Consider the following 16,905-nt stretch of genomic DNA (forward strand, 5'->3'; position numbering starts at 1 on the left):
TCAGGTAGTGCAAACACACAAATAGGAATAGTTAATGGCTTACATTAATATATACATACAGCGTAGCTACAGGAAAGCTAAGTTTTCACATATAATATTGGCTATCAATAATTTTCTGCCTTTTTTTTCTGAGGGTGTGGTTAGACAGGATCACAAGAACACAGCTTAAATTGTAGCAGCTAAATATTTCTAATAAGCACAACCATAAATTTCACTGCTGTATACCGAACATTTCATGGGTTACATGGCTGAATACATGAACTAAAATAAATATGAAAATCTAGCCTTGAAACTTGGTCTCTTTTAGCGATTGTTACCGTTTAAGATATACCAAACACAAATGTGCCAGTGAAATATTAAATAATGGCAATAAATGGATTGTCTTTTTGGTCCAAAATTTTTCTATCTAGCTGGTCCTCAGTGTTAAGTTTTGAGTGAGACTAATGCTACATGATTTACAAAATAATTCATCTTGCATAAAAGTAAATTTACTTTGAAAGTAATGCTTCTTGAACCATCATTCGCAAATATTTTCCCATGACATGATACAAATGTGAAACAATGTGACATCGCGCACATCAAAACGATGCCCACAACAAAGGTGTATTGAAAGCAGATTGCTGTTACGAAGTATTGCATAATCTTTGACACATTTTGCTGCTGGCAAATGCTTGTGTGTGCACTGTGTTTTGTTGTTGTAAACTGTGCATTTTCTCTGCAACTTAAGTTTTATTTTTATTCTCTTGTTTATGTTTTACTGCTGCAGTATCATTCTTCAGTAGTGGGCTTTCCCATTGTCCTGGGACACATACACATAGGTACAGACCTAGTTACAGAGACTGTTTACGCAAATCACTTTTAAAGGCTCAAAGAATTATTTTATTCATGATCAACTACAATACAATCGCTGATACAAATGGAAGGCAAAAATTTTAAGGGCTGGAGAATCAACAGCATTTATATCACTTACATTTTGTTATGTTGTTACATGTATTGCAGTAATGTACATCTAGTTTTAATGAGACCACACTTCTCTTTATGATGATCCTTGTGATGAACACCCCAAAATTGAAACCACAAACAGAACCATCAAGGATGCATACAATATGATATTTTAAGATCGACAGTTAAACGTTGTACTTAGTAATTCAATAAATATAGCCAGGGACTGACCAAAGAGGTAATTTTACAGGCAGAACACTTAGAAGACGCAACAGATCTACTAAAGAGACTGCCTACACTACTCTTGTCCATTGTCTTTTGGAGTACTGCTACAGTGTGTGTAAGGGGACTTAATTCTGTCTGGTGAGAAATCACATATGGGGTTCCCCAAAGCTCAATCTTAGGTCCACTATTGTTCCTCACAAACGTAAATGATCCTCCCCCTAATATACAACAAACAGAATTAGTTCTGAAACTTCCTGGCAGATTAAAACTGTGTGCTCGACCGAGACTCGAACTCGAGACCTTTGCCTTTCGCGGGCAAGTGCTCTACCATCTGAGCTACCGAAGCACGACTCACGCCCGGTATTCGCAGCTTTACTTCTGCCAGTATCTCGTCTCCTACCTTCCAAACTTTACAGAAGCACTCCACTGCAGAGTGAAAATCTCATTCTGGAAACATCCCCCAGGCTGTGGCTAAGCCATGTCCTCACAATATCCTTTCTTTCAGGAGTGCTAGTTCTGCATGGTCCACAGGAGAGCTTCTGTAAAGTTTGGAAGGTAGGAGACGAGATACTGGCAGAAGTAAAGCTGTGAATACCGGGCGCAAGTCGTGCTTCAGTAGCTCATATGGTACAGCACTTGCCGGCAAAAGGCAAAGGTCCCGAGTTCGAGTCTCGGTCGGGCACACAGTTTTAATCTGCCAGGAAGTTTCATATCAGTGCACACTCCGCTGCAGAGTGAAAATCTCATTCTAGAATTAGTTCTCTTTGCAGATGACACTAGTATTGTAATCAATCCACGCATACATAGAGAAACAGAAGAAATGGTAAACATAGTTCTTAAAAGTATCATTGACTGGTTTTCTGTGAATGGTCCCACCCTCAGTTTTTAAAAAGACACAACATATTCAGTTCTGCACATCTAGGGGCACTACACCAATGATAAGTGTAACACATGGCGTGGAAATAATGGATACGGTGCAAAACTTCAAAATTCTTAGGTGTCCATATTGATGAGAATTTAGATTGGAAAAAGCTCATTTTGGAGCTGCAAAAACAACTTAATTCTGCCACATTTGCTCTTAGAATCATGAAAATTTTGGCAAGAGATAAAGCAATCAGCTAATAATTTTACCTTTTTTCATTCAATATTGTCGTATGGAATTATGTTCTCAGGTAACGCCTCTTAAAAATATAAACAAATACATAAATAAAAGTCTTTGTTGCCCTTCACAGTATTTATTCCCTCACATAGTTTTCTGTTAATAAACTGCTACAGTTCAAAAGGGACAATGATATAAGTACCAGAGTGGAAAAATGACATTCATTACTCCACATTAAGATTGCCTTTAGTGTATAACAGAGTGCACAATGCTGCAACTAAAGTTTTTGATCGCTTACCCAGTAATATAAAATGTCTGATAGACAGCAAAGCAAAATTTGAAAACAAGCTGAGAAAGTTTCTTCTTGACAGCTCCTCCTATTCTGTAGAAGAATTTCTATTATTGTAAACTGTAAAAAGTGGTGGGTAGGTATTACTAACTCACATCTGTATATCTTCTTTCTTATATAATAATGTCAGCTGTGAAACAAATCTCTCGGCAATAATTGGAGTATTTGAAAAAGAGTACAACTGATTTTGTGTATTGATATGTGAGAGTGAAGGAGTCACTATTCCAACACCAAATCATAAATAAAACAGCAATCACAGCGGTGGGTGTAAGCAGCCTTGCTCAGCAATAAGGAAGTCGATACTGCATGACAGAGAAATAGTCAGTGTTTTCTAGGATGGCAGGAGGTTACCTTCTTAATGGTAAAACAGTAACAGTGTATACTAGTCAAGTCTACTGAATCCACAACTAGATGAGTAAGTGATTGAGAAGATGCCTGGAGGATGAAAGGAGAAAAATATAATCTTTCATCAATATAATTAAAAGGACTTTAGCCATCAATAAACTGAAGGATTTTGAATTACAATTGTGGCAAAATCGATCACCGCATTTGGCACATTTTGCCATCCATTTATTCCCATACTTACAAAAATTCTGACTGGGAAATCTTGTGTGTACAATTATGAGGTTACGACAGCTATAGATATGTATTTTCAGGTGATCTAGAACCTGCATGTCAAGGGTGGAATCAATCCAATGGAAGAAAACTTTATTTAAAGTGCACCAAATAAAAACACAATTGCCTTTAAGAAAAGGTGTGTTGTGAATTAGAATGTCATTCACTGCTAGACAAAGAAATTTTCAGGTTTCTCTCGCGTATAGGGTGTGCATGAAGGTGTACAACGTGTAGCTCCCTACTGAACAGACAATATTTGCAACCCTGCAACCATTACAGAGAAGGAGAACATCACAAACACTTACATGTAACAGCACATGTCTGAATTTTTTTTAAGACTCAATGGCCCCATAAGCTAAACATTTGCCAGTACCTCACAACAACCACTGCCAATCTTTAAAGGGATATGGACTCCATGCACAGCATCTTCTGATATATTCATCCTTTGACCTTCAGTACTACGTGATATATCATGACTGGGTGACAAAATGACACACAATGTGTATGCTGAAGAATGTCACAAATGTTCCGTAACATAAGATAGTCACAGTATGTTTTCATATTTATAATAGTGGGCAACACTCCACAATTTAGCACTGATTAACCATTTTTATGAAATGTGGATATAATGGTATCACCCAAAGATTATGGCGCCACATCAAAGTCAGCAATGCACACCAATACCACAGGCATTAGCATAGTCCTGCTGTAATCTGCAATGATGAACGGGAGAGGCTAAAGAAGACATGTCCTCTTTCTCAGCACAGCAGTGCCCTCACACTGAAGTTAATATAGAGTCAAGCATGGAAGCACTCTGCTCCAGTTCATGACTTCAGCTGAAGCAACACCAAATAGGTTAAATCTCACAGGATTTACTTTACAAGTAAAATTAATATAGACAATAGTTATTATGAGAAACAGAAAGAAGAACTATGATTGCAACATAAATAGTGGTGAAAGAACAAGAGAAGAAGTGAAAACCTAATTACATAAGATGAAAAAAAGGCGTGCTTCATAAGCTGATAACACAAGGAAAGCATGTGTTCTTCAGATAAAAGAGTTTACTTGCTACCAAAAATTTGCATGGAAGAACTATTGAATCTCCAAATTAATATATTGCAAGACAATGAATATGAACTAACACAGAAGAAATTAGGACCATTTGAAATGTGGTGTTACAAAAGAGCACTGAAAATTGGTGTACTGATAAAAGTACTACATAAGAGGCATTGGATAGAGGAAGGAAGGAAGGAACTCGCCTGCCAGAAAGAGTGACACATCAGTGTGAAAACTGCTGAGGCACCCCTGTATAGTTAGCTTGTGGCTGGAAGAAGTAGCAGATGGGTAAAAGTACAGTAGCTGAAGACGATTAGAACACGTCTGTTTGTGTGTGTGTGAGATAGATAGATAGATAGATAGATAGATATCTGTCTCGTTTGTGGTGATGGCTCTATGGTGATTTTCAATTCCCCATTTGTAGTTATCTTTATCAAGTTACAGATCACTCCTTGTGACAATAATTTCTATGTCTCTCTTTGTGAACAAGAATTATGGAACTAAACAAAATTACAAATGTATCTGTGTCAAGCAGCTGGTATGTCTACTGATACAAGAACAACCAGGGATCAACACAGTTACTTTGATCTTGCACTATACCTGAGCAGATAGCAAAATTATCACCTCTGCTGTTATGAAAGTGAAATATAGTGCATCTTAATTTTAAGAAGAAGTAAATACGTACACACATATCCAAAGTTTACGCAGTACAATATAAGTTTCAAGTTTATACTCAGTTAATGGGACTAAATATGGTCCGTTACCCTTGAAGCCACGGTGACAGTCACAACGGTGAGACTCCATGTTGCACTCCCCATTGTCCCCGCAATTTCCTGGACAAACTTCTATGTGGCATGCCTCACCCATATAGCTTGCATCACATGTACACACTCCATCTATACAAATACCGTGTCCTGAGCAATTCACTGCAGAAGATCTGCTAGGACAGGAGTTAAATCTGCAACAATTAAAACGGACACATTGAAATACAATCACTGAAACTTTCAGTTCCAGTCCCATAATTAGTGCAAATGAAGCTAGGAAAATGGAAGGACAAGTCTGTCACAATAACTTAGAACCAGAGACCAGTTCTCCGGTCAGTCAGATTTCTGCCAAATAGTCTTTCAACAACAACATGAAATCACCGGTTACTAACATACCAATTATAAGCCCATACACTTAAATTTTCCAAAATGTCATGCCATCATCATGAAATGAATAAAGGCAGTGCCTAAATAATTGCTATTATTTCACTGACAAGTGTGAGTACTTTTACAAGAAAAATCTGTTGGTGACTGTTTATCCATGATGTATTACTGTTATGGTGAATTCCTTTGGGATAGAAAAGGACAATAAGCATTAACTTCAAATTTGATTTGTTCATTGGAGCATTATTTTGTCAATGAGATTTGGAAAAATATGACCAAAAACTCTGTTTTTTCGTCTCTAGATAGTAGATACAGCGTGCTTATTCTCATTCATGCCAATATGAGGATGTGCTAAAAACTGTATAAATTTAATAGAAAAACTCCATAAACATATGGGGGAAAATATCTAAAGGATTTAAAGATAAAATTCAACTATTAGACAATCTAAGACAAAACATGCAAAATTATAATCACATCTCAACTCCCATGATATATAGTAGGTATTATATTATTATTTATCCTCTATAGGACCACTGATGATGACTGGCCGGTTGGCTGGTTTAAAAGGGGGGAAAGGGAACAAACTATGAAGTCATTGATCCCTTGTTCCCATTAGAACAATCACCCAAGGGAAAGATGAAAACAAAGACGACATGCGACACAATAACGGGAGAAAAGAAGAACCAGAAAAATAACAGAAGGACGACAACAAACACTGCAATGGACAAAAGAGGACAAGATAACCACAGAGAGGCACAAGAAACAGGGAGAAGAGATTAAAAACAAGGAAGCACATTACCATGGCTGGCTGACCATGAGAATAAAAAAAGGTGAAGCCACCCAATCTGCAACATATTAAAACCTCCACCCTAAAAGTCCTAGGGTGGAGGACACTGAGGGACAAAGGACATGTGCTAAAACTCAGATCAAATGATAAAACCCACCCTCATGAATAAAACTTAAAACTAATGCTGCTGTTGAGGCATTGTTGCTCAACACTGAAGGCAGGGTGATGCAAAAGTTGAAAGTCCGCCGTAAAGTGGCTAAAAGTGAGCAGTCCAGCAAGAGGTGGATGGCTGTCATTTGGGAGCCACAGCGACATTGTGGTGGATCCTCTCGACAAAGGAGATAACCATGTGTGAGCCATGTATGGCCAATGCGGAGCCGGCAAATGACAACTGATTCCCTGCGAGAAGCACAAAGGGAAGACTTCCACACATTTGCAGTCTCCTTAATGAGACACAGTTTGTTGTGCATACTGTCATGCCACTCTCTCCCAAAGCCGAAAAACCTTGCGGCGTAAGACAGAACGCAGGTCAGTTTCAGAGTTGCCCATCTTCAGGAGTGGTTTCCGTGTAGCCTGTTTGGCCAGCCAGTCAGCAAGTTCGTTGCCTGGGATTCCAATGTGTCCTGGGGTCCACACAAACACCACTGAGTGACTAGGCCTCTCCAGGGCAGAGATGGACTCCTGGATGTTCGCTACCAAAGGATGGCGAGGGTAGCACTGATCAATAGCTTGTAAGCTGCTCAGGGAGTTGGAACAGAGAAGAAACAACTCACCAGAACAGGAACGGATGAACCGAAGTGCACAAGATACGGCCACAAGCTCTGCAGTGAATACACTGCAGCTAGCAGGCAAGGAATGCTGTTCAATATGGTCTCTGTGGACACAGGCGAAGCCAACATTACCATCAGCTATCGAGCCGTCAGTGTAAACAACTTCAGAGGCCCAGAGCACATCAAGAATCTGAAGGGAGTGACTGCGGACAGTGGCAGGGTGAACAGAGTCCTTAAGGCCATGCAAAAGGTCTAGATGAAGCTTTGGCCGACGTGTACGCCATGGAGGTGTACATGAATGGACCTCAAGTAGAGGTGGTAAAGGGAAAGACTCCAGTTCGGAGATAAGGGATAGCACGCAAACCACAATCATGAGCCTGACCCGGGCCGCCGATGATAGAGATGAACTTCCATGGGTGGAAAAAAGAGACAGTAATTCGGATGCTCAGAAGAACTGTGTGTGCAACATAACTGGCGAGCAGGTGTCCGCAATGGACTCCGGCCTCCACAAGGACACTGGTCACCAGACTTGTTCTAAAAGCACCCGTCGCTAGGCAGACACCAAAGTGGTGCACGGGGTCGAGTAAATGTAGCACTGAGAGAACCGCTGAACCATAAACCAGACTCCCATAGTCAAGGCGGTATTGAACAAGGACTCTGTAGAGTTGCAGCAGCGTAGAGCGATCTGCACCCCACTTGGTGTTGCTCAGGCAGCGGAGGAAATTGAGGTGCTGCCAGCACTTCCACTTAAGCTCACAAAGGTGAGGTAGCCACATCAATCAGGTGTCGAAAACCAGTCCTAAGAATTGATATGTCTGCACTACAGTGAGTGGATCATCATTAAGGTAAAGTTATGCTTCTGTATGAATAGAAATGGAAGAGGATGGAGATGAAGATGAAATGGGAGATAAGATACTGCGTGAAGAGTTTAACAGAGCACTGAAAGACCTGAGTTGAAACAAGGCCCCAAGAGTAGACAATATTCCACTGGAACTACTGACAGCCTTGGGAGAGCCAGTCCTGACAAAACTCTACCATCTGGTGAGCAAGATGTATGAGACAGGAGAAATACCCTCAGGCTTCAAGAAGAATATAATAATTCCAATCCCAAAGAAAGCAGGTGTTTACAGATGTGAAAATTACTGAACTATCAGTTTAATAAGTCACAGCTGCAAAATACTAACGCGAATTCTTTACAGACAAATGGAAAAACTGGTAGAAGCAGACCTCGGGGAAGATCAGTTTGGATTCTGCAGAAATGTTGGAACACATGAGGCAACACTGACCCTACGACTTATCTTAGAAAATAGATTAAGGAAAGGCAAACCTACATTTCTAGCATTTGTGGACTTAGAGAAAGCTTTTGACAATGTTGACTGGAATACTTTCTTTCAAATTCTAAAGGTGGCAGGGGTAAAATACAGGGAGCAAAAGGCTTTTTACAATTTGTACATAAACCAGATGGCAGTTATAAGAGTCGAGGGACATGAAAGGGAAGCAGCAGTTGGGAAGGGAGCGAGACAGGGTTGTAGCCTATCCCTGATGTTATTCAATCTGTATATTGAGCAAGCAGTAAAGGAAACGAAAGAAAAATTCGGAGTAGGTATTAAAATCCGGGGAGAAGAAATAAAAACTTTTGAGGTTCGCCGATGACATTGTAATTCTGTCAGAGACAGGAAAGGACTTGGAAGAGCAGTTGAACAGAACGGGCAGTGTCTTGAAAGGAGGATGAACATCAACAAAAGCAAAACGAGGATAATGGAAGGTAGTCTAATTAAGTCGGGTGATGCTGAGGGAATTAGATTAGGAAATGAGACACTTAAAAGTAGTAAAGGAGTTTTGCTATTTGGGGAGCAAAATAACTATAGAGAGGATATAAAATGTAGACTGGCAATTGCAAGGAAAGCGTTTCTGAAGAAGAAAAATTTGTTAACATCGAGTATAGATTTAAGTGTCAGGAAGTTGTTTCTGAAAGTATTTGTATTTAGTCTGGCCATGTATGGAAGTGAAACATGGACAATAAATAGTTTGGACAAGAAGAAAATAGAAGCTTTCGAAATGTGGTGCTACAGAAGAATGCTGAAGATTAGATGAGTAGATCACATAACTAATGAGGATGTATTTAATAGAATTGGGGAGGAGTTTGTGGCACAACTTGACAAGAAGAAGGGATCGGTTTGTAGGACATGTTCTGAGGCATCAAGGGATCACCAATTTGGTATTGGAGGGCAGCGTGGAGGATAAAAATCGTAGAGGGAGACCAAGAGATGAATACACTAAGCAGATTCAGAAGGACGTAGGTTGCAGTAAGTACTGGGAGATGATGAAGCTTGCACAGGATAGAGTAGCATGGAGAGCCACATCAAACCAGTCTCAGGACTGAAGACAACAACAACAGTGAATGGTACAATGCCGACAGAAGTGCATGACACATGACTTTGTGGCTGAAAACTGGAAGCCATGGGCTAGAGCCCATGACTGCGCCTTCTTAATGGCTCCCTGTAGGCGCTTCTAGAGAATGAGGAGCAATATGAAATGCAGAAGTCATCCGCATACAGAATAGGGGAGACTAACGGCCCTACAGCTGCTCCTAGCTGTTCATGGCCACTAAAAATAGAGATACACTCAATACAGAGCCCTGCAGAACACCATTCTCCAGAGTATGGGAGGTACCGATTTGGATACAGAACGTACGGAGCAACAGGAAGTTTTGGATAAAAAGTGGCAGCGGACCCCGGAGACCCCACTCATACAATGTGGCAAGGGTATGAAGTCACCAGATCGTGTTATATGCATTACGGAAGTCAAAAAAGACGGTAACCAGGTGTTGGCGTCTGGAAAAGGCTGCTCGGATGGCAGACTCGAGGGACACAAGATTATCATTGGTAGAGCGACTCTGGTGGAAGCCGCCCTGACACGGAGCCAGTAGGCCACATGACTCCAGGACCCGACCCAACTCAACCACAAACACACCATACATTCCAGCGGCTTACGGAGAACATTGGTGAGGCTGATGGGCTGAGAGCTATCCACATCATGCGGATTTTTACTGGGTTTTAGCACTGGAATGATGGTGCTCTCCAGCCACTGAGATGGAAAGATGCCATCGCACCCGATCTGGTTGAAGATGACTAAGAGATATCGTTTGTAGTCAGACGAGAGATGTTTAATCATCTGACTGTGGATCCGATCCAGCCCAGGAGCTGTGCTGGGACTATGTGCAAGGGCGCTGAGAAGCTCCCACTCTGTAAAGGGGGCATTATAGGGTTCACTGTGGCGTTTGAGAGTGCAAAAGCTTTGGTGGCAGTTCTCCGACACAGAGGCTGGAGCATACTGCTCAGCAAAGTGCTCTGCAATCGTGTCTGAATCTGTAGAGAGCACACCACTAATGTTAACGACAGGGGCACCTGTTGGGGTCTGGTACCCAAAAAGATGTGTGACCTTCGTCCATACTTGGGAAGGTGGTATATGGCACCCAATGGTCAACAAGTACCTCTCCTGTTTCTGTAGTTTTATAAACAGTCAAACGCGAGCACAGAGCAGCTTAAAGACTGTTAGGTGCTCTAGGGAAGGGTGCCATTTGTATCGCTGTAGAGCTGCTGACACACTTTAATTGTCTCAGCGACTTCTGACGACCACCAAGGGACTGTGTGTCACCGAGGGGCACCCTAAAGAACAAGGGATCACATTTTCCACTGCAGAAAAGGAACATTTCTGCTCAACCACCACGTTGATGTTACCGTGTGGGGGAGATTTAACGGTGACAGCAGAGGTGAATGTTTCCCATTCTGCCTTGTTTAAAGCCCATCTGGGTAGGCGACCATGGGCATGATGCCGGATGAGTGACAGGAACATGGGGAAGGGGTCACTACCACACAGGTCATCATGTGTTCTCCAGTGGATAGGTGGGAGAAGTCCTGGGCTCCAAATTGATAAATCAATGGCCGAGTAACTACCATGAGCCACAATGAAATGTGTGGGGACCCCAGTATATAAGAGGCAGAGGTCGAGTTGCGAGAGTAAATTTTCGGCATTTCCACCACGGCCAGTAAACATGGTGCTAGTCCACAAGGTGTTATGGGTGTTAAAACCTCTCAAAAGTAGGAAATGTTTAGGGAGTTGATCAATCAGTGCAGCCAAGTCGTTCAGTGGTACCGCACCATCCGAAGGGAGATATACGTTGCAGATGGTTATTTCCTGCATCGTCCGTATCCTGACAGCCACAGCTTCAAGTAGAGTTAGAAGGGGGCACAGGTTCACTACATACCGAATTCAGGTCATAAATACGAACTCCACCTGACATACTATTATATTCTTGTAATATCCACTGTAGCCATGACAGGCAGTGGTCCTCATTGCCGGGAACCAGGTTTCCGGGAGGGCAATGCAGAAAGCAGGTGTAAAGCTTAATAGTTGCCGTAGCTCAGCCAGTTGATGGAAATAACTGCCGCAATTCCACTGGAGGATTAAGTGATCATGAAGCTGGGAAAGCATGAAACACTCTATGAGGCATTTACACATTAAAGTCACCTGCTGCCACCGACATATTTGCTGAACTGGCTATATCCTTTGTGTTTGAGGGTCTGGTGAGATCTAGGTCCTCAGTGGATGCCAGAATCTTCACTTCATCCTCAGGTGCAGAGCTTGTAGGCAGTGGTGGTGTGGGTGCCACCGCAATTCCCTTGATTCTGGGGTCTTCTTTCTGGATTTCTCTCACTGATCATTGGGTTTCTTTGGCTGGGAGAGTGCCACTGATTCTGTCTCTGGGATGGAAGATGATAGTTAAGCCCTATAACCAGCTGCTTTTGGGTACTTCAGCCACTGGCGGGTGTCATCTTTCCCACTAGCAAAAATCTGGGAAGGTAGTTGGTTAGTTGGTTGGGGTTGAAGGGACCAAACAGCAAGATCATCAGTCCTTTGTTTCAAATGTGGCCCATTCAGATAGTGTGACGTCTCAGAAAAGTCAGAATGATAAAAGAGAAAAGGCTAAAAAATGTAAAAGGGCAGTCATGTTGGCAATGGTAAAAACAATATGAAGTATGTCAGCAAGAGAGTGAACCCAACGGTATGCTAGAGGCAGGAAATATCCCACCTCTGAAGCAGCAGAGGCAAGACCACCTGCGACTTAAAAGGTGCAACTGCTAGAACGTAGAAGTGCGTATGGGAAAAGGAGTCTAACCAATCCTAAAAAATGATAAAAACAGAGAAAAAGGGGAAGAAAAGAAAATCTTGTCCAGGGAGGGGAGACGGGAATCTCCAAATACAGATTACTGTGGGAGATACCCCAACACTCACCGCCCTGCCCCAACACCAGAGAGAGATAAAAAAACCTTAAAACTGAGAATAAAAACCAAGAACCAGATCGACCATCTGGGAATCATCAGTCAACATCAAAGGTAAAGTGCAGGGGAGTCTGTACTTAGGACGCACAGCCAAAAGAAGGGGGCATTCAACCAAAATGTGGGCAACTGACTGGAAGGCTCCGCAACCACAAAGTGGGGGTGGCTCATCATGCAAAAGAAAACCATGGGTCAGCCTGGTACGGCCAATGCGGAGACAAACAGTGTGGTCGAGTACTTTCGGGAGAGGTGAAAGGAAGAACGCCACAGGCCTGGTGTCACCTTAATCGAACAAAGTTTATTAGACAGGGAAGCAGCCTCCCAAGAGTTGGCCCACGATTGTGCGAAGTGGGATTTGATGTGAAGCCGTAAATCCACTGCACAAGGGGCTACAGAAAACGGGGGTTAAGTGACTGCTCCCCCAGCCAAACAATCAGTGAGCTCGTTGCCCGGGATACCCACATGGCCAGGAACCCAAAGGAAGTCAACGGAACGAGCAGCACTGTGAATATCAGCAAGATGGTCATGGATGGCACGGACCAAGGGGTGGCGTGAAAAACAGCGGTCAATAGCCAGAAGGCCACACACTGAGTCCATACAAAACAAAAGTCAATTGTGTTGGGACTTTTTAATAAAGGTAAGGGCCTCGGAAATTGCCATCAATTCTGCAGTAAACACCTCACATGTAGGTAGCAGCAGATGATTTTCCACTCCAACAGAGGATGTGAAGGCATATCCCACATGATCAGCAGATTTAGACACATAAGTGTAAAAAAAACAGCATCCTCAAACTGCCATAAAATTCGGCGGAAAAAGGAATGGAACACCATCAGGGTGAAGGAATCTTTCGGACTTTGGCGGAGATCCATCCGAATTCGAAGCCGAGAAAGTAACCGAGGGGGGGGGGGGGGGGGGGGGGAGGAGGACAGGACAAAGAAGGAAGCTGAAAAACATGGCAAAGAGATGCAAGGTGGAGCCCAACCAGTACACCTGCCCGAGGGCAGGAATCATGTGGGCGACGTCCATGGTCTTGGAATAGGATAGAATGGGAAGGATGAGTGGAAGAGGGATGGACAGCGAGTGCATAAGACAGCAGAAGTTGGGACGGCCAAACAGAAAAGGGGGGGGGGGGGGGATCCCAGCTTCAACCAGGACACTATCAACAGGGTTAGTAGGGAAGGCACCGGCCAAACGGATACCACAATGGTGGACTGGATCCAGCACGTGCATTGTGGAAGGAGCAGCTGAACCATAAACTTGACAACCATAGTTGAAGCGAGACAGAACTAAAGCACAATAAAGACGGAGAAGGAGGGAGCGGTCCGCAGCCCAAGAGGAGTGGACAAGGAAGCGAAGGACATTAATGGTTCAAATGGCTCTGAGCACTATGGGACTCAACTGCTGTGGTCATTAGTCCCCTAGAACTTAGAACTACTTAAACCTAACTAACCTAAGGACATCACACACATCCATGCCCGAGGCAGGATTCGAACCTGCGACCGTAGCAGTCGCACGGTTCCAGACTGCGCGCCTAGAACCGCGAGACCACCGCGGCCGGTGAAGGACATTAAGTTTACGGAAACATTCTACCTTCAGAAGTCAGATATGGGGCAGCCAAATGAGCTTGTTGTCGAACAGAAGACCCAGGAAACGAAACTGTGGGACCACAGGCAATCAATGTGCATCGAGATAGAGCTCTGGATCAGGGTGGATCATAGTACAGTGACAGAAGTGGACCACCCATGATTTTAAAGGAGAGAATTTAAACACGCGTGAGAGGGTCCGTGCAGAGGCACGCCGTATAGCTCCCTAGAGCTACCGCTCTGCAGAGGCCATCGAAGAGGAACTAACCCAAATGCAGAAATCATCCACATACAGGGCAGGGGCGACCAAAGGACCGACAGAGGCCACAAGTCCATCGATATCAATGAGGAAAAGAAATACACTCAAGACAGAACCCTGTGGGATGCCCGTCTCCTGTGTCTGTGGAGAACTAAAAACAGTACCAACCTGAACCCTGAATGACCGATGGAGCAGGAATTGGCGCATAAAAATCGGGAGTGGGCCCCAAAGACCCTGCTGATGAAGTGTAAGAAAGATGTGATGGTGACAGGCCGTGTCATAGGCCTTGTGAATTCAAAAAATACTGCAACCAAATGGCGGCGTTGGGAAAAAGCCTGCTGAACTGTGGATTCAAAGCGAAGTAAATCATCGATTGGAGATCGTCGCTCTCGGAAGCCACACTGGTAAGGAGACAATAGATCCTGAGATTCGAGGACCCAATTGAGCCGACGGGCTACCATCCGTTCAAGTATCTTGCAAACAACATTGGTCAGACTAATTGGTCAATAGCTGTTAACAAATAGGGTGTTCTTACCAGACACATCACATAGGACGTCATCAATACAACCCGACAAAGAGGGAGAAAACACGACCTGTGCAATGTACAGAGGCGAATTAGTGCGTTGAAAAAACCAACTAGGTAACCTGCCCATCGGGGAGTGGGAACGGAGAGAGAGAATCAATGGGAAATGGTCACTATCACAAAGGCCGTCGTGTGGCAACCAGTGTAATGAAGGGAGAAGAAAGAAAAAGATCAATGGCAGAAAAAGTACCATGACTGGCACTGAAATGAGTAGGGGAGCCATCATTAAGAAGGCACAAGTCGTGGTCTGTAATAAACTGATCAATGAGAAGAGCTTGTCTAGATGGAAATGGACTACCTCACAAGGGACGATGAGCATTAAAATCCCCGAGGAGAAGGAAAGGAGGAGGAAGTTGCTGGAGAAGGGCAGTTAAAGCAGGTGGTGTAAGAGTCCTGTCAGGAGGGAGATAAAGATTGCAAACCGTGACCTCAGAGTCCAGATGGACCCTAACAGCAAATGCTTCCAATGTAGTTTGAAGAGGAATCCACGTGCTAGCAATGTCTGTACGGACCAACGTACAAACGCCACTAGAAGCCCACAGTGGTCTGACCCGATTTTGACAGAAAACGCGGAACCCGCAGAGGGCTGGTGAGTGATCATCAGTAAAATGAGATTCCTGTAGAACCACACAAGCTGCAGAGTAAGACGAAATAAGGGATTTCAATTCCGAAAGGTGCCAGTAGTGTCCATTACAATTCCATTGGATAACCACAGGACGATGGTTTAAATGGGCATTGAACAGGCTAAAGCCAGTCATACCGCAGGGTCACCATCCGTCACTGACAAGGAGGGGGTGACATCCATGAATGACAGGTCAGATTCTGGTTGTGAAGCCGGGGATGGGACCTCTGGTGACACCAGAGGCTCTTTGTCCCAGGACTTATGTTTCTTCTTCTTTTCTGTTTGAGATCGAGGAGGGCTGTGTGGCATAAAGGAGCCAGCTGCAGCAAAATCTGGAACAGGAAGACATCGGGCAACCTGGGGGCCGACAGACCACGGTCATAGCACGGCAGCAGACATTTGGCAAAGAAGGGGCATCCCGGGAGGGGTTCCCTTGACCAGCAGATGCCGAAGGAGTGGGATACTTCTCCGGTTGGGGAGGGGGAGCAGCGCCCAGAGGAGAAGGTGTGGGAGCCGGAGGGGAGGGGGAGAGGAGAGGGGTCCAACACTGGTGTAAGGAAGGGGGAGGAAAGGGTAAAGATGTAACTAAAGCATAACTAGACATCATGGACACAGGGTGAAGACTTGTATACTTCTTACGAGCCTCTGTGTAGGTTAAATGATCAAGGGACTTATACTCCTGTATCTTCTTTTCCCTCTTATATACTGGGCAATATGGTCAACGTGGAGAATGATTGCCATGACAATTAACACAGATAGGAGGGGGAACACAGGGACTCCTCTCATGGAGTGGACGTCCACAGTCACCACAGAAAGGGGCCTGCGAACAGCGGGAAGACCTGTGTTCAAAACGCAAGCACTTAAAACACCTCATCGGAGGTGGGATGTATGGCTTCAGATCACATCAATAAACCATAAGTTTTACTTTCTCAGGGAGAGTATCCCCTTCAAAGGCCAGGAAAAAGGCACGAGTATCAATGTGATTGTCCTTAGGCCCCTTCTGAACACGCCAAAGAAAGTGAACACCCCGCCATCTGAGATTGTCCCGAAGTTCCTCATCAGTTAAAGGATGAGGTCCCTGTGAAAAATCACACCTTGAACCATATTTAGAGACTGGTGGGGAGTAATGGTTACAGGAAGATGGGTACAGGCACGAAGGGCCGCAGAGTGGGCAGCTGAAACAGTTTTGATCAACAACGAACCCGACCGCATTTTTCTCAGGGAGTCTACTTCGCCAAACTTGTCTTCAATGTGTTCCACAAAGAACAAAGGTATGGTATTGGTGAAAGTATCCCTATCAGTCCTGGTGCAAACCAGATAGCGGGGGAAAGGCTTTGCCCCTAGCCGACGGGCCTGACCCTCTTCCCAGGGGTATCCATGGAAGGAAAGGCCGAAGGAGCAGGAGAAGCAGCACTAGAAGAATCAGTTCCACGCAGAGAGGCGGCCGCAGAAGAACGGCCAGAGTTCTGGACCCATATGCGTTTCATTTGCATAGCGTCTGCCCTGATACCACCCACTCCGATCAGGG

At 44.0% G+C, this 16,905-nt stretch overlaps 1 protein-coding gene across 1 annotated transcript in view; it reads right to left on the minus strand.

Annotated features, from left to right (window-relative positions):
• Window positions 1–16,905, minus strand: part of LOC126355900 (attractin-like protein 1) — a 278,201-nt gene that overhangs the window by 241,154 nt on the left and 20,142 nt on the right. Inside the window, exon 4 of the mRNA XM_050006409.1 lies at window positions 5,051–5,244. Within this exon, the coding sequence (XP_049862366.1) occupies window positions 5,051–5,244 (194 nt within the window). The remainder of the gene's footprint in view (window positions 1–5,050; window positions 5,245–16,905) is intronic.

Source organism: Schistocerca gregaria, chromosome 3 (genome assembly GCF_023897955.1).
Source record: "Schistocerca gregaria isolate iqSchGreg1 chromosome 3, iqSchGreg1.2, whole genome shotgun sequence".
Lineage (NCBI taxonomy): Eukaryota > Metazoa > Arthropoda > Insecta > Orthoptera > Acrididae > Schistocerca > Schistocerca gregaria.